At 38.8% G+C, this 16,198-nt stretch overlaps 2 protein-coding genes across 7 annotated transcripts in view; both read left to right on the forward strand.

The window, feature by feature from the left end:
* The window catches only part of celf1 (cugbp, Elav-like family member 1), a 37,905-nt gene extending 33,298 nt beyond the window's left edge, over positions 1 to 4,607 (forward strand). For all 6 annotated transcript variants that reach the window (XM_053315674.1, XM_053315707.1, XM_053315681.1 and 3 more), the window contains one exon: positions 686 to 4,607. The gene's annotated coding sequence lies outside the window, so the exon portion shown is untranslated. The remainder of the gene's footprint in view (positions 1 to 685) is intronic.
* A 1,678-nt stretch (positions 4,608 to 6,285) lies between these two features.
* tollip (toll interacting protein) lies at positions 6,286 to 14,195 on the forward strand. Its single transcript, XM_053315772.1, has 6 exons — positions 6,286 to 6,446; positions 7,946 to 8,095; positions 10,153 to 10,335; positions 10,714 to 10,866; positions 12,006 to 12,090; positions 12,319 to 14,195. The coding sequence occupies exons 1-6, from the start codon at positions 6,414 to 6,416 to the stop codon at positions 12,540 to 12,542; spliced, it is 828 nt and encodes a 275-aa protein (XP_053171747.1). The 5' UTR covers positions 6,286 to 6,413; the 3' UTR covers positions 12,543 to 14,195.
* The last annotated feature ends 2,003 nt before the right edge of the window (positions 14,196 to 16,198 follow it).

A 16,198-nucleotide genomic window follows, 5' to 3' on the forward strand; every position in this document is an offset into this window, starting at 1 on the left:
AAGATAAAAGTAACGTCTAACCACAAATCATGTAGACTTTACATTATTGACCAGTTTCAAATACATGCTAAATAGTTTTTGATGTTCAGATGTATCCTGTTCCAGGCAGCCATTAGTTTCCCATAACCCATAAATGTAAAACACAGACACATGATATTGACAGTGGTTAATGGGAGATAAATAAGCAGTACGGTACTTTAAAAAGCTTTTAGACAGATTCAGTTATCTGTAAACAGATGATTGAAGTGAGATGTAGTATGGACCGTTTGATTTCCTTTTACTTTTCATTCTTAGTCTGTTTATCGCACCATGTAAATGTCAGTTAAGCCATTCTAATAAGTAATAATAAGAACAGATGAGATCATTGTAATGACACAATCTGGCCTTCATGTGTGTTTATTGTGTGTAGATAGTGTGGTGGATTGAAGCTCTGACCTGCATGTTACTGACTTTATGTTGCAGATTATTTAGGCTGTCATATGTGTATGTTGCTCTGCTGCTGTCAACCACCCCCCTCAGTCCCTGGTAGCATGTGGCTCATCCTCACTCTGTCCTGACACTGACTGTTGAATGTTTAGACTGTAGTCAATCATTCTTGGTTTCTTTTCTCTCTCCTGTCTTGTGTTCCATTGCTGTTTAACCTAGGTTTGTCTCCCTGTTGTGTTTTTCTTTTTGTTGTTTCTAGATCTCTTCCTGTTTGCCCTAGCATGTTGATGTGGCGTCACAGTTCATCGTCCAGTCCTTGTCTTCTGCGCTTCTCTGATGCTTCCAATTTCACCTTGTGTTTGACACTGATTACCAGGAGGTTTTGTTCTGTTGTTTCCCATAAGTCCTTTGTGCTGCCAATAGGGGCACTAGAAAGACTGCCACTGAACATGTTTAAAAGTTACATTATTACAAGCATAAAAGAGAATCTATTTTTCTAGAACTGACTGGCATACAGTAACCACTAGATTTTTGCAAAATCAGTTTGACATGAGTATGACCTTAACTTTGTTTTTATCTCTTGTGTTGTCGAGCAGTCCTCCCAGTGCCCCATCCTCCAGTTTTGTTGTGGTTTTTTGTGTGAAAGCAGCTAATCTGTCTTTAGACAATGTTTTTGAGTGCTGGTGTGTGTCTCCTAAGTTAGAAAAAACCTTTCGAGCAAATTAGTGATCACATTTTGTTAGACATTTGTAATTTCATCCTAGGCTAACTAAGAGTTCATCATTGGGAGTTCTTATTTGAGTGATGTTATGAGGAGGTAATATTTACTAATCAGTTGTTAATATCAACCTGTTGGCTGACCACCACAAGCACATGATGCTGTTTTTGCTCTTTTTTATGTGGAGAATCAGCCACAAACTCCACAGAGGAGAGGCTTGTTTTGTCACAAAAGTATATTTAGTATGCATGTTTTTTTTATTTTATCTGCACTGAAATTCATGGCAAAATGTGATCTAGTTGTATTGAGTTTAAAATGATGAATAAACTGGTGCCAAATGTTTTGCTCAATCAGTATTTTCCTCTTCCAGTGCATTTGCTTCACTGGTCAGATGAGTCGTAGCAGCAGGGTTGATTGGTGTGACAGGTGGCATCGTGTACAGCAGGTTTTACTGAAGAACTGACTGAGGCTTGACGTCAGGTTGACTGGTTGAGACTTTAAATGAGTTGTTTTGTGTGGAACTATGCAGACCCAGAGTGTTCACACACACCAGTATCAAACACAAGTGCCTACTCAAAAGCAGTGGTGTGTGTACTGTATCTGTTAGTGTGTAATCATTGAGACCTTTCAGCCCACTAATGTAACCTGTAGTCTGTCTGTTTCCCTGACCAGTGGAACAATGTTGTGGCTAACCAGTGTGAGGCCATTAAGTTAAAAAGTCAAAAGCTATCATTCACTGATCATCTCATCCTGCTTGAATATTCAATGCAACTTTATTTTGCAGGTCACATAGTGTCTTACAGTCTCATAGAAAGGAACTGTAATGTAACTGTGTATGACTTGTGTAACCTGGTAGTAATTAAAGGGAAAATGGAGAAGAAAAATCAATAAATCTGTATTCTTTTAGTCAGACAGCAGGTCAGATAAACATGCAAAAATGTGATATTGTCTACAGGCAACACTACAACATACAGTACAATGAATATTAATCAACTAAACTCAAATGTAGTTTGAATGTTTAGGACCTGTTGAAATAAAGACTTAGAATATTCTCTAAATACATACTTGAAGGACCATAACATTGTTTCAGTAGCAATTAAAAATGATACTGCATAAACATGTTCTCCCACAAATCATTTTCTCACAGAACAAAAGAAACCAGAGTTTTCAAATGTAAACAGCCATGCCAGCACTTACAGGAAATAAAATGCAGTCTAACACTGGCAGAAGTATGATTCAAATCAGTAACTGTAAAAAGGAAATTATCCATGACTATGAATCAGAGCGTTTTCAACATACATTTAGTCTATACCAAAATGAAGAGAAAAGGTTTGATACCAGGTTTGATCACTTTATTGTAAATGGTGTATATTTCATTACTACTAATTTTCTAAAGTCCTTTTCATTCCTTATGAAAATCAATGTGGAGATACTTGAAACTTCTTTGACTTGGCTCATCCATCCTGTCTGATGTAATGGTTGTGTGAGATATGTTGTTTAGTAATGCAGTGCAAACATATTCAGCACAGCCATGATGTTCATTGGTTGGTTGCATAACTAAAGCATGTCATGTTGACTCTACATGCTGTGGAGCCCAGGAAGGGACATGGAGGGAAATATTGTAATCATAATGCTGTGTAATGGATTTTGACTTTTGCACAAATCATTATTTTACCAGTACTTGTGTTAGAAAAGCATGAACCGGGTCTTCATATCAACTCAACATTCTTGTATTTTAACGACGAGTGATAGTGACATGATGATCACAGAATTATATATAGTCCCAGCAAGCAGTATTGGTCATGGCTCTTCAGGTGAACATACAGGATACAGTTATCTCTTTTTTGGACCTAATGCCACTTAAAGAAACAAAAAAACGAATTGAGAGGTTAAATAAATTATTGAAATAATCCAATTAAATTGTTGTAAAAACACAGACTAGAATTGTGGGTGTTATGTCGAATGTTGAATATAACATCAGTCGGCTTTGTGGGTTCATTTCAGAAAATTGTCCATTGTCCAAACATCAGTCAGTGTTAAAATGTTATGCAAATACAATGGAAGAATTCTCTAGAACCAAGTAAGTAAGTAAGTAAATGTATTCATATTGCACCTTTCCAGACCTGTCTTTGAGTCTTGTTTCTAATCAGTTGGTCTTGAATATAAAATTAGCCGTCAGTTATATACAAAATACAATGCATAGATGAGTTTTTATTACACAGCTACAGAGGAAGTGACAGCATGGATTTAGTACATGTCAGTCAGTATTTCACATGATTTATGCATTAACATTCATAGAGGAACTGAGTCATAATTAGACTCAATTTTGTCAGTTCATCATATCCAGGCTTTATGGTTAAAGTACGCATATTGTACTAGTATTGTCATTTTCATTTAGACAGTGTGGAGTTTAATTACAACATCACAGTTTTCCCACTTTTTTTATTCATTTTTAAATCTAAAAATAGTTTCTTTTGAAGGCCTGAATCCTCTTTTTTGCATGTGGAATGCTTCCTATTTTAGTTACCCTATAAACTGCTCCATTGCTGATCCCTAGATGACTTGGAAGTGTATTGATCTTTATGTCGAGGGTTTTTTTAATCCTCTGATTTAGATCTTCCTCTGATTTATATCTTCCTCTGTGTTTCTTCCTGGCTTCCATAGAAATATATTTAAAAATCTAAACATCTTTTTACAGCTTTGGAAAATGATTAGTACTAATTAAGAAGACCAGATTTGTAATAAAACAAAACAAAAATATTAAAACAGATATAACCACTGATATGGTCCTTCAGTTTTGTCATCAAAGATGAATAGTTAATATGAGGTGAAGCACTCTGCCTTTCACACATGAATCTGAAGGTATGACAGCGAGGCTAAATGAATGATGTATTAATGACAAAGTGGAGTAAAGTGTGTTCCTCTCCTTTCACAGATGACATGAGGAGTTAGACTCCTGATAGAATTTGGGTGACAGTGTTTACTTTTGAATAAACATATTTTCTATTTTGCTACAACAACTATCCTCCTGCTCACTGAAACTGAAACAGTTTAAAGGTATAAAACTCAGACCAAACTCCCCATTCTTACATACAGAACATGACATGATGAGGCCTTTTGAAATATTTCTGTGAAGTTGCCTTTTGCTGCATTGCATTGAAGTAAATGCAATTTTTGTTTTGTTTTTTTTGTTGTTAATTATTACATTGTTGTGATCTTGATGTGAGATGTGGCTAAATCACTTAATGGACAAAACCCCCAGTTAGTTTTTTTTTTTCTTTGGGGTGGGAACTGTGTCTCCAGTGTTTGGATTGTTTTTAAGGTTTGAACCTTTGCTGTCTGTACCAATGAGAAATGTCAGCTGGACTGGAGTCCAGCTGACATTTCAACTGTGAGCTGACGATGTGATCCCTTTTGCTTGGTTGGTTGGTTGGTTTCTGTGCAAATAAAATGTTTGAGAAACCTTCTTAATCCCTGTGTTTTCTGTCAGAACTCCAACTATGTGGTTTGCTTTGTATTTTGGAAGATTGGTACTGCCAGTCACCATGCAATACTCCACAGTATCTACATTAGATATAATAAAATACGAGGGAATTAGCACTGAGTGGGCAGTTCCATTTCCTCGAAGCCAGTATCCCCACCATAGAGGATGAGACTGTCACATTGTATATATACAATGATAATGTATGTCATAATCATTGCAAAAGAAAATGCTATTATTACCAAGGATGGAATGGAAAAACAACAATTAAATAGCTAGATATCATTAACAAATGAATGGTTCCTCAAAAAATACACTATATATGTATATGTATATATTTAATTATTTATGTAACCTCACCCCCCCCCCCAACAAAAAAAAAACATGTTGGGGTCATCGGGGGTCTATTCCAGAAAGACCCCCGACAGAGTTTTGGGTACCAGAGCAGCTAATTCTGAAGTTCAGTCAACTCTGATGATGTTCACTCTGAGATAAGCGTCTGATTGGAGAATGAAAATACACATAATTATGACAATTTAGTGGCCATAAAAGCCAAGGCAGTGGTGATGAAAACAATGGGATAAGCAAAGAGAGGGAAGATGACAAAGATAGTGTAATGAGAGTCTCCAAAAAACTCCAATGGGAAATGTGTGGATTTGATTAAGAAATTTTGGGGTAAGAAAAGGGAATAGGAGAATGCAGTTTTAGAATCTGAAGGAGAAGTAGCAATTACAGAAAAGGACACATCTGAAATTAAAATTAAAGCTGCAACCAGCTCTGAACCTCACACTTGACATATCAGAAGGAGCAGCAGTTTTGTAGTAGTAATTTGACACCTTTGAATTGTCAGGATTATGTGGCACTGTGTAAATGAGTGAAATATGTGAAATGAGTTTGTTATAATACAACTCCTGCAAATGTGAAATAAATCCAAAATGGCTGACTTCCTGTTGGACGTATGGTTCAAAAAGGCTTTTTGTGCATTGGGCCATGATACAGTACATGTATTATTTCATGCATCTATTTCAAACTTGGACTTGGACTTTTTCATTTCTCTAGGGTGAGCTTCGAGCCATTTTGCCACACTCAAGCCCAAGACCCTAACCCTAACCCCAACCCTAACCCAAGACCCATGTTAGATATCAAGTTCCACCACTTCGGATGCTTGTGCAAAGTTTTGTGAGTTTTCAAGCATCCCTCGTCCCTCAAAAACAGCTTTGGATTTCATGCAGAATAATGAAACCATGGCAACGGCTTTTGATGAAAACTCAAAAGCTTCACTATTTAGCATCATCAATGTCTTACAATTTAGCTGACCAAAATTCACCTGCTAGAAGTAGTTTGTCAAAGTATAGGCCTTATAACTTCCTGTTGCCAGTAGGTGACACTATAGAACTCATTATGGGCTTGTCCTACTTCTTCAAACTCAGAACATGTAATTATACAGGGTAATAAGTAAGATTAAAAAAAAGACAATGTATGAAGGAAGAGCTGAGAAAAAACACCTGCCAAGTGGGTGGAGCAGTACTTTTCTTTGAGTTTATCATACAGATTGGAATAATGATCCGGATTAATCTGCGCTGCACATTCCGACACAGCAGGGGGCGCTAATGCAGCTGTCGTTAAAAAAAATAGACACTGCAGCCATCTTTTTTGACACTTCCGGGTACAGTCTAATCAGAGAGTCGGGGTGCACAGCTGGACTGATCTTATCTGTAGAGGTTCAGGACGTCTCCAGGTAAACAACACTCGATCATCTCAACTCAACACAGACTGTGAAGAGGCAACATGGCGACCACCATCAGCACCCAGCGGGGACAGGTAACGTGTTAGCAGCTGGTTGACAGGCTCAGCGGTACTGAGTTAGCTTGGCTGGAGTTTGTCAACATTTCTAATGGAAGTCATGAAAGTGCAGCATACACGCTCTGCTTCCCTCACACTCACCTCAGGTTATGTACCGAGACAACAGTCTGGAACGGAAACGTTATGTCATGAGTTTACGTCAGGTTAGTTTGTAGTTTGTATTCTCTGAGTTTAACCAAGTAACGCACACACACAGTCACTGTTAACCCATGATTCATCAGCAGTGACGAGAAAGAAGCTTCACATGAACGTTAATGACAAATGAGTAGTGTGTGCCCCCCCCCCCCCCCCCCCCCCGTTTTGTTAGAGTAGTGAGTGTGTACCCCCCCTCCCTTGTTAGTAGAGTGTGTCGTCGTCCCCGTGTTAGTAGTGTGTCCGTGTGTCGTCCCCTTCTCGTGTTAGAACTGAGAGTAGAGAGAACTGGTTGTCATGGTAATCACCTCAGAAGATGATAGTTTGGAATAAGAAGAAAGACAGCTGGCAGACACAATAATCTTAAACCCTGCAGTCCTCAGCTAGCACTGATGAATGTCTATATATAGTTAGTACAAATGAATGGTTACATGTATATACACTTGACTGCCTGTCGTAGTAGCTCTTGCTGTATTGTACACTTGCATACATACATGAACACTAACACCATGAAGCTGAGAAGTAAAGGTTTTCTGGTAAACTGCACTCTACTTTTGGAAAACCGCCATGCAATGCAAGGATAATATACACTAACTACCAACAAAATGTGTACATTCAGCTTTTTTGTCAATTTTTTAAGAAAATGTCTTTTATAACTTTAATTTTAATTGACTGAGTTTGGGTAGTTTTTTAAACCTCTTTTACTACATATTTGTCTGCTCATCTACTATGTTATATAGAAATTGGTATTGTAAAATGATGTCATATTTGATAGTTTTAGATATATGGTTTAAAGGTCAGTCAAGTTAAAATGATGGTCACTGCTGGTCTGCCAGGCTAGGTGCTGGTAGTAGGAGTTTAACTAGTCTCCATCATGTTGCCTTGTTTAGTGATGTGTAATAATAATTAGTGAAAACCTGTCATACTCTTATCAGTCTGCTGTACGGTGTTTGCCTGTTGTTGACACTGTTGATCACACGCACATGACTTGTACAAGCTGGAAACTATGATCCATATCATGAGGGTGAATAATTTCCTCCTGATGATTTTCACAAGATTAGAATGAATAAGTTGTATTTCTGGTCCAATTTTTCAGTCAGGAGACCATTGTATTTTTGTAATTTCATATTAACTGTATAATCTATACTGACACAAATAAAGGCAGAATAACCGATACCATATGCTCACTTACTAATTAATGGACCTTAAAATATGATAAACATTTTTAGGTAAAATCCAAACAGACCATACCAAAGCTTTTCTTTAAATCAGCAAAAATGTTTCTTTGAGTTATATTGTATTTGTATGTATTTATGTGGATGCAGGTGTATATTGGGGAACTTCCCCAGGACTTCCTGCGGATCACTCCCACCCAGCAGCAGCAGCAGGTTCAGCTGGATGCTCAGGCAGCCAGGCAGCTGCAGTATGGAGGCGCACTAGGGACTGTTGGCCGACTCAGCATCACAGTGGTCCAGGTGAACACAGTACACAATGTATTTCAGAGATATGATTGACTGGATTATATATGTATTGGATCATCATCACTCTAGTTACTGTTAAATCAACAATAACAAACACTGGAAGTGTAGATACTCCAGAGGATACACTGTCTTACTACCTGCTATTGATTAAATTCAGTTTCATTTATATACCATCAAATCACAACAAAAGTTATCTCAAGGCATTTTTTTACATAGAGCAGGCCTAAACTGTACCTTTTTAATAGTACTGCTGATGTTGTGGTCTTAGAGTTGTGACCCTCTAATGTTCACTTTTTTAATAATACAGGAGCACACTGTCATTGAAGCTAACCTCCACCAACAGTCTCCAGCTTTGATAGCTTGGTGAGAATGAACAGGATCATTGTAGCAGGCTAACATGTTAAACTAAGGGCTAATAACCAGAAAAAGTTGTACATTCTGAGTATGTCAAAGAAAGCACCTCCTCCTCCCTGTCTGGTAGTTCACATCCCTTTGCATCATCCATCACAATCATGGAACATACACATTTCAAGAGTATAAGTCCACTCGTGGCCACTAACAAAATGCCTGTTACGCCCCCCCTAGGCCCGCATGTAACAATGCCATATGTAATCAAATTAAAAACCTAATTCAGTTGTGTTTTAAAGCTGCAGTTGGTAAGTCTTATAAAAGTAACTTTTTGTCATATTTTCTAAGACTGTCACTATGTAAAGACAGCATTACATGAAACTAGTAATCTGTAAAAAAAAAAAATCCACCGCAGCCGGAAAAAAGAACCAATCAGAGCCAGGATTGTGTCTGATGGAGTGTCTGACAGCTGTCGATCACTGCTCACTGCTCTCACACACAGCCCCCTCCCCTTCCTCCTCAGCTCGGTTAAGCTCATGTCTCTGAGTTTCTAGGTAAGGTATAGCCATGTGAAAGTCACTGTAAAGCGTTTTATATCTAGCTGTGTGGAGTGTAGTTCATGTATTACCGATCGCGCGCACGTCAGCCTCCCCTGGGGGAGGGACTTTGGAGGCAGGGCAGGAGTGCAGCGGAGAGGGAGGGGGAGGGATCTGATAGTTGTACTTCTTCAAATTTGATGCTAAGTCCTCTCTCTCCTCAAAGTTACCAACTGCAGCTTTAATGCAATAAAATATATTTCATAGCCTTCAGGATTCCTGTTTGAAATGGGGAATCAGTTAATCAGTCAAGCCTAGACTTTATTGAGAGACTTTGGGTCCCCTCAGATCTACCTCCTCCATCCACCTCTCTGCCCCCCCACCCTCCCGGCTCGTTACCATGGGGAACAGTGCTTTCAGCCACTCTGCCCCCCCGACTCTGGAACTCACTTTCTCCAGACATCATTTATTTAGAACTGCATACCCCACTTAACCTGAACCACTACCTCACTTTACACTGTCTTCTTCTTCTTCTTCTTCTTCTTCTTCTCCTTCTTATCATTATTAATAATAATAATATTGTGTGTGTGTGTGTGTGTGTGTGTGTGAGATAAAGTACATTAGATTTAAATGTCTCTTAACCTACCAGCTCTCTCTCTTAATTTGACCACATGTCTTTCATTTCTGTATAGTTGTTATTTTATTGTTGTTGTAAGCACTCTCTTCCTTCTGGTGCAATTATCCCTTAGGCAAGCAGGCCAGCCACAGCTGCATTGCAGCTAATGTTAATAATCACCTAATTATTACAAAAGTAATGCTAGCTCCTTGATCCTTAGCTACATCCCACTGTTGCAAAGAAACAAGTGTCTAGTCTCCTGTCAGGTTACCAAAAGTTAATCCCCACCTTCCAGTCACAATAGAAAAGTTGTAATGGCCATGTGTATATAGCATGCCATGCTATGAGTTTTTAATGTGTGCATGTAAATGAAGTCCATTCCGAACAGAAATGATGTAGAATAGCATAAAAATGTAGACTGCTGGTTCCATATTTTAAATCATCATCATCAAATGTATACCACCACCCACTAAATACACGGAAGTCACAGGTCAGCTGATCTTCAGTGTATCACCTTACTGAAGCTGTCCTGTTTGTTTTTTGCTGCACAGGCCAAGCTGGCCAAAAACTATGGCATGACCCGCATGGATCCATACTGTAGGATCCGACTGGGCTATGCAGTCTACGAGACCCCAACCGCTCACAATGGAGCCAAGAACCCACGCTGGAACAAGGTGATCCAGTGTACCATTCCTCCTGGCGTGGACTCCTTCTACCTGGAGATCTTTGATGAGGTGAGGAGGTGGGAGAGGTTACACTGGCCATAGACCTGTGGATCATTTGAACTTCTAAATATGTATGTATGTGGGGACTGATGTTGCTTGGAAGAAAAGAAGAAATGTGGGAAAAGTGATATCCTATATATGTGTACATTTGCCCAATATTTAATGTTGAAACATGTTAAAAACAAAACAATACAATACAATAAGAAACATGTAGATAATGACCAGCCATATCCTTAGAACTGGTGTTCAACTCTGAACTACATCTAATGAGGGAGCAGCAGCCTCATGTCAGATCAGTTTAGTCGTCTTCATTATTGCATGTGTGTATGTAGTGATTCAATGAGCATGTTTTCTGTGTCTGTGTGTTTCTGCTGATATGCCTTCCAGAGAGCATTCTCCATGGATGACAGGATAGCATGGACACATGTCACTATCCCTGAAGGCTTGAGGGAGGGCAGTGTGGTGGATGAGTGGTTTAGCCTCAGTGGCAGACAGGGCGACGACAAGGAGGGCATGATCAACCTGGTGATGTCCTTTGCTGTGAGTACACGTACACAAACCCCATCAAAAAGACTGAAATGGATGGATGTGCATTTTAATAAAGCAAAACTATTAATAATGCACCTAAAACATTTTGGCATTACTCCTGATTGTAGAGTTGATAATTAAATGTGATTTTAAATTGGACCTTAAGATAGAATATTTACCATATTCTATCTTAAGGTCCAATTAAGATACATACATGTTTAATGTTTAATTTATCTTTATAAGTGTAGCTGATTATACCTGCCTGAACCTGCCTGAACCCCTGATCAGGTTCAGGTAGATTTGAACTATACTGCTAATTATGTAATGTCACTGGACTGCATTAATGGATGAGGATGACAAAGTTGTATTTTGTCCCACTTTGACAGGTGGAGTGTAGAGATGGTAGGAGCAGACTCCTCACAGTTTCTCTCCATAACCTGTAAACATACAGCTCTAGTAGCATATACATTAACAGTCCAACATTATACTTTTTACATTTCTTTTACTTTTACAGTCAAGTTTATGTTATGTGTCAGTTTTTTGCCATTAAAATGAATTATTGTTCAATAGCTATTCTCCTCCAACTGAAAAAGTTTGGCAGAAAAAGCTAACTTAGGCTACAACCACAACTTCTCAGGTTCTGAACAACTTGCTGTGCTACAAGACAAAACCTTCGACATGAACATCATTTCTACAGAGCAATATTTAGTTATTTTAAAAAAAGTCCTGCTAACAGGACAGACTAAAGTGAGATTACCACCATCAACTTGACACGCACACAGTGCACATCAAATAGTTAGAGCTATAAAACAAGGAGAATACCAATGCGATGATCCACATCAGAGAGACAATATATGCCAAATATTTTACTAGTAACACCATGAAAGATTACAATTATGTATGTATTTATTTATTTATTAGCCATTTCCCTTTTTGCCTAGTCTTTATTTTACCCGAGTATATTGTCTGATTTTTAATACTCCTCTGATCTTGTATCCTGTCTTGGTTGTAAATTTTGATATTGTGTGTTTTTAAAAAAAAACAAAAAAAAAAAACATACAGATACAACAAACCTCAGAGGAGAGTCAGTCTGTACACTGCCTCTGATCAGCCAGTCTAATCCTGTTCCTGTTCCTGTGTCTTTGTGCCAGTCCTTACCAGCAGGGATGATGCCTCAGCCTGTGGTCCTGATGCCTTCTGTGTATCAGCAAGGAGTAGGATATGTGCCCATTGCAGGTCACACACAAACACACACACACACACACACACACACACACACACACACACAGACACAGCCAGCCTGTGACAACAAGTGTGATGATTAGGTTAGGTTTGGAGACTACACATTTATAACAAAAATCCTGAACAACACTGATGTTTGTGTTCATTTTTATTTTTTAAAATCTTGTATCTGCTACATAAAAGCTGGTTCTTACATCAGCAGTGTGTGTCTTGTGTTTCCAGGAGTGCCTGCAGTCTATAACCAGGGCTTGGTGCCCATGGCAGTGCCAGCAACCATGCCAGCTGTTAGTGGCCAGGGACCAGTGTGCAGCGAGGAAGACCTGAAGGCTCTACAGGACATGTTCCCCAACCTGGACAAGGAGGTGGTCCGCACTGTGCTGGATGCACAGCAGGGAGACAAGGACGCTGCTATCAACTCTCTGCTGCAGATGGCTGAGGAGCTCTAACTGCAGAATACTAGCTCACAGCGGACATCCCAACATACACACATTTCTGCATGCACACAGACATATAAAAACAGTCTTAAATGATGGAGCGAATGTCCAAACTCAGCATAAATACATACACACACACACACACACATATATACATATAGAGTCCTCCCATAGTGTGACTAATAGCTCACACTCTGCAGCCATATCAAAGTTCCCACCAGCTCCACCAACTGGTAGCCACAAAGATCTATTTCCTGTCCCTTTGTTGTTAAATGAAGCCTTGGCTGCCCCTGGTAACACACAGCTGTCTGTCACCACTGACACTGCATCCTCCAAGCATTGCAACACATGTGTTGACCTTTGTTTTATGAAGTTGAAGCTTTAAGGTGGTATCACTGGCAGATGTATTTTTTAAGTCACAGTAGAGACTATTTGAAATAGGTATTTGGTTGTAGTGTGCCTTGATGGGGATTGTAAGTCTTACTAGCCCAAATCATTTTGTTCATCTTGATTGTTTCAGTGTCACAATCTTTTAACCTAGTCTGTATTCTTCCCTTTATTTGTGTTTCATTTTCACTGTTTGAGCTATAGAGTTATGATCAATGTACACAGCAGACCAGACAACAGGCTTCAGCACACACACTCTCCATCCTCTCATTATGTTGATGTTGTTGATAGTGTGTGGAGAGCCTGTTTGTAGTAACCTCCAGTGATCTGCTTCTGTTTCTAATGTCACTAGAACATGTTTAGTGCATTCAAAATCAGTCAGGTCATCATGAAGTATTAGATTATGTAGAATTATATATGGTGATAGAGGCAGGGAATGGAGACGACCTGAGGGATTGTATGTAAATGGCCACACAACCAGGAGAGTTTTAGAAGTGACAAACTTACAAAGTTTTGATGTAACCAATTTTCAATTGTAGAAGACTGAGAAGAGTTGATATTATGAAGTAATATCCTGTAGAGTCACATTTTTAAGTAACTGGACCTTTGATAAAGACACGTGATGGGAATGAAGGTGTTACTTTCCTGATAAAATCAGGATGTTATGAAGCTCAGCAGTATGTTGTCTGCTGAGCTTATGAGACCAAACACTTCATCTAAATGTTCTACACAGTACATAGGTAAACTAGAAAAGTAACTTAGCTCCATTTGTAAGGAGCTAAATCTCCACATTACCTTCAGTAATACTTCTTACCCCTTCAGCCGTGGGGCCTATGATGACAGTGACCAAACTTTTAAAACCACATTAAGATTGCAGCTGAATTAATAAAGATCATATCAGGTCATTTCAAAAATTACAATTTCCACAACTCTTCACTAATGAGACTTTTGAAAAATGAAGTTTGTAGGGCTGACTAACTTGAAGCATCTCAGCCATTTGACAGAAAAAAAACAGTTCTTCAAAGCCTGATTTGTTTAATTGTACACTAAATAATCACTAAATGTAATAAATAAATAAAGCTGATTTCATGTCCATCACTGGATTGACCAGTATAATAGTGCTATATCAACATCCAGATGGTATTTGATGCCAGATACAATCTACATGACACATCAGTCAATCTCAATCAATCTTTATTTGTATAGCGCAAGGCACTTTACACATAGAGCAGGTTCTAAACTGAACTCTTCAGGTTTTAACTTTAAAGAGACCCAACATTCCCACATGAGCAACAGTGGCAAGACTCACCCACTCAGAGTGGGAGAACATCTGCCTCAACCGGTTGGGGTAGAGAGGAGCACAATGAAAATCAACAATGAAGCTAGAAGGTCCTGGACTGGAATCTGTCATCTGGACGTCTACAGGCCTGTGAGACCAGAAAGCACAGACAACTCCGGGGAAGAAGTTTAGGTTACTGAATGCATTAATAGTACATGAATGTTAATGGATATAGATGGATGGATAGAGAGAGAGAGGGAGGAGGAGAGAGGAGCTCAGTGCATCATGGGAGTCCCCCGGCAGTCTAAGTCTATAGCAGCATAAGCTAAGAGCCCTAACAATAAGCTTTATCAAAAAGGAATGTTTTAAGCCTACTCTTAAATGTAGGGAGGGTGTCTGCCTCCCGGACCAAATCTGGAAGATGGTTCCACAGGAGAGGAGCCTGATAGCTGAAGGCTCTGCCTCCTGTTCTACTTTTAGAGATACTAGGAACCACAAGTAGACCTGAATGCTGGGAGCACAGTGTTCTAGTAGGTACATAAGGTACTATAAGCTATTTAAGATATGATGGAGCCTGACCATTGAGAGCTTTAAAAGTGAGGAGAAGGATTTTAAATTCTATTCTGAATTTTACGGGAAGCCAATGCAGTGAAGCCAAGATGGGAGTAATATGATCTCTTTCTATTTTTTGTCAGAACACAAGCAGCTGCATTCTGAACCAGCTGGAGAGTCTTTAGAGACTTGTTAGGACAGCCTGATAATAATGAATTACAGTAGTCCAGCCTAGAAGTAACAAATGTGTCAATGTTTTACTTTGTTTCATGTATGAAATCTGGCACAGCTTGTACAATATATTAATCTTTGTGTTTCTTTATATTCATTGTTTCATTTCACATTCACTGACACAGACCTGTCAATCAATCACTGTGGAGATAGTGATTAAGTTCATTGATGATAAGTCAAATTAGATCCTTTGTGAATACGACCCCAGGCTACCATGAAATGTGCTGTGCATCTTGATAGTTGTCTCCTAATGTTTATGCTGGTCTGTGCTCGATGTCACAAACAGGCCTACAATTTTTATCAAAAATATTCAACACATCACATTACTTCAACAGCTTCCAGTCTATGGGCATAATTCATATATCAAAGTGTAGACCATTTTGGCCTTTCATCCAATGTTACTTCCATTAAAATAAGAGTCACGCTTTTACAATAAATTGCCCAAAAACACAGAACGTACTAACAGTCCTACTGACCCCAATGTTATCTGAGCTCTGACTGTCCTTGTCAAATGAAGATGATGGTGATACATATTTTATCTCCAGTGAAGTTTAGTTGCTCACACTGACTTTTTCAATGTTACTTTTAGTTTTTGAGTTATAAGAGGTTGTTCAGTGACTAATTTTGGCTTAGGGACACTGAATATGAATGTGGTTGCTTATCTTGTTGTGCACTGTCACTGTAGCAACCTGTGACTCAGTCTCTGGGCAGAAACTGACTCACATGTCTGTGACACACACTGTCATTTACAATATTAAAAAAAAGCCCATGATGGTAATTTTATCACAACAGGAAAGGCATTATGAGCCAGGCTTTTTGAAAAAGTCACTGTATCTTAACAGGGAACTCAGAACAAGTTGGGTTTTTTCCTAAATTAAAGCCCCATAGATTAACTTTATCATAACAGGAAGCTCAGAATGAGACTTTTTTTTCCAAAATAAAAGTGCCCAATGGTCACTGTATGTTAACAGGAAACGAGGGAAATAATTTCCACTCCACTTATTCATACTCAATACTCAACAGCTGGTTTAGATGTCCTAATGACCCAAGCATTTCCAACTTTTCCAAATTATTCATACTCCTTTGGCTGCTTTCTTAATCAAAATTAACAATCCAATTTAGCATCAGCCTTTCAACAGCAAGTATTCACACTGCTGTTTATAGTTTAAAAGATGTATAATAATTGTGGCTGATCACTTGTGATTCCAAAACTATTGCT

The sequence above is a fragment of the Scomber japonicus genome, chromosome 1, assembly GCF_027409825.1.
Source record: "Scomber japonicus isolate fScoJap1 chromosome 1, fScoJap1.pri, whole genome shotgun sequence".
Lineage (NCBI taxonomy): Eukaryota > Metazoa > Chordata > Actinopteri > Scombriformes > Scombridae > Scomber > Scomber japonicus.

Excerpts from the sequence above, each read along its gene's own strand:
- tollip (XM_053315772.1), top strand. The coding sequence starts at position 6,414 with ATGGCGACCACCATCAGCACCCAGCGGGGACAG. Across the intron at positions 6,447-7,945 it reads TCAGCACCCAGCGGGGACAG|GTGTATATTGGGGAACTTCC; the intron begins GTAACGTGTTAG and ends ATGTGGATGCAG. Across the intron at positions 10,336-10,713 it reads ACCTGGAGATCTTTGATGAG|AGAGCATTCTCCATGGATGA; the intron begins GTGAGGAGGTGG and ends TATGCCTTCCAG.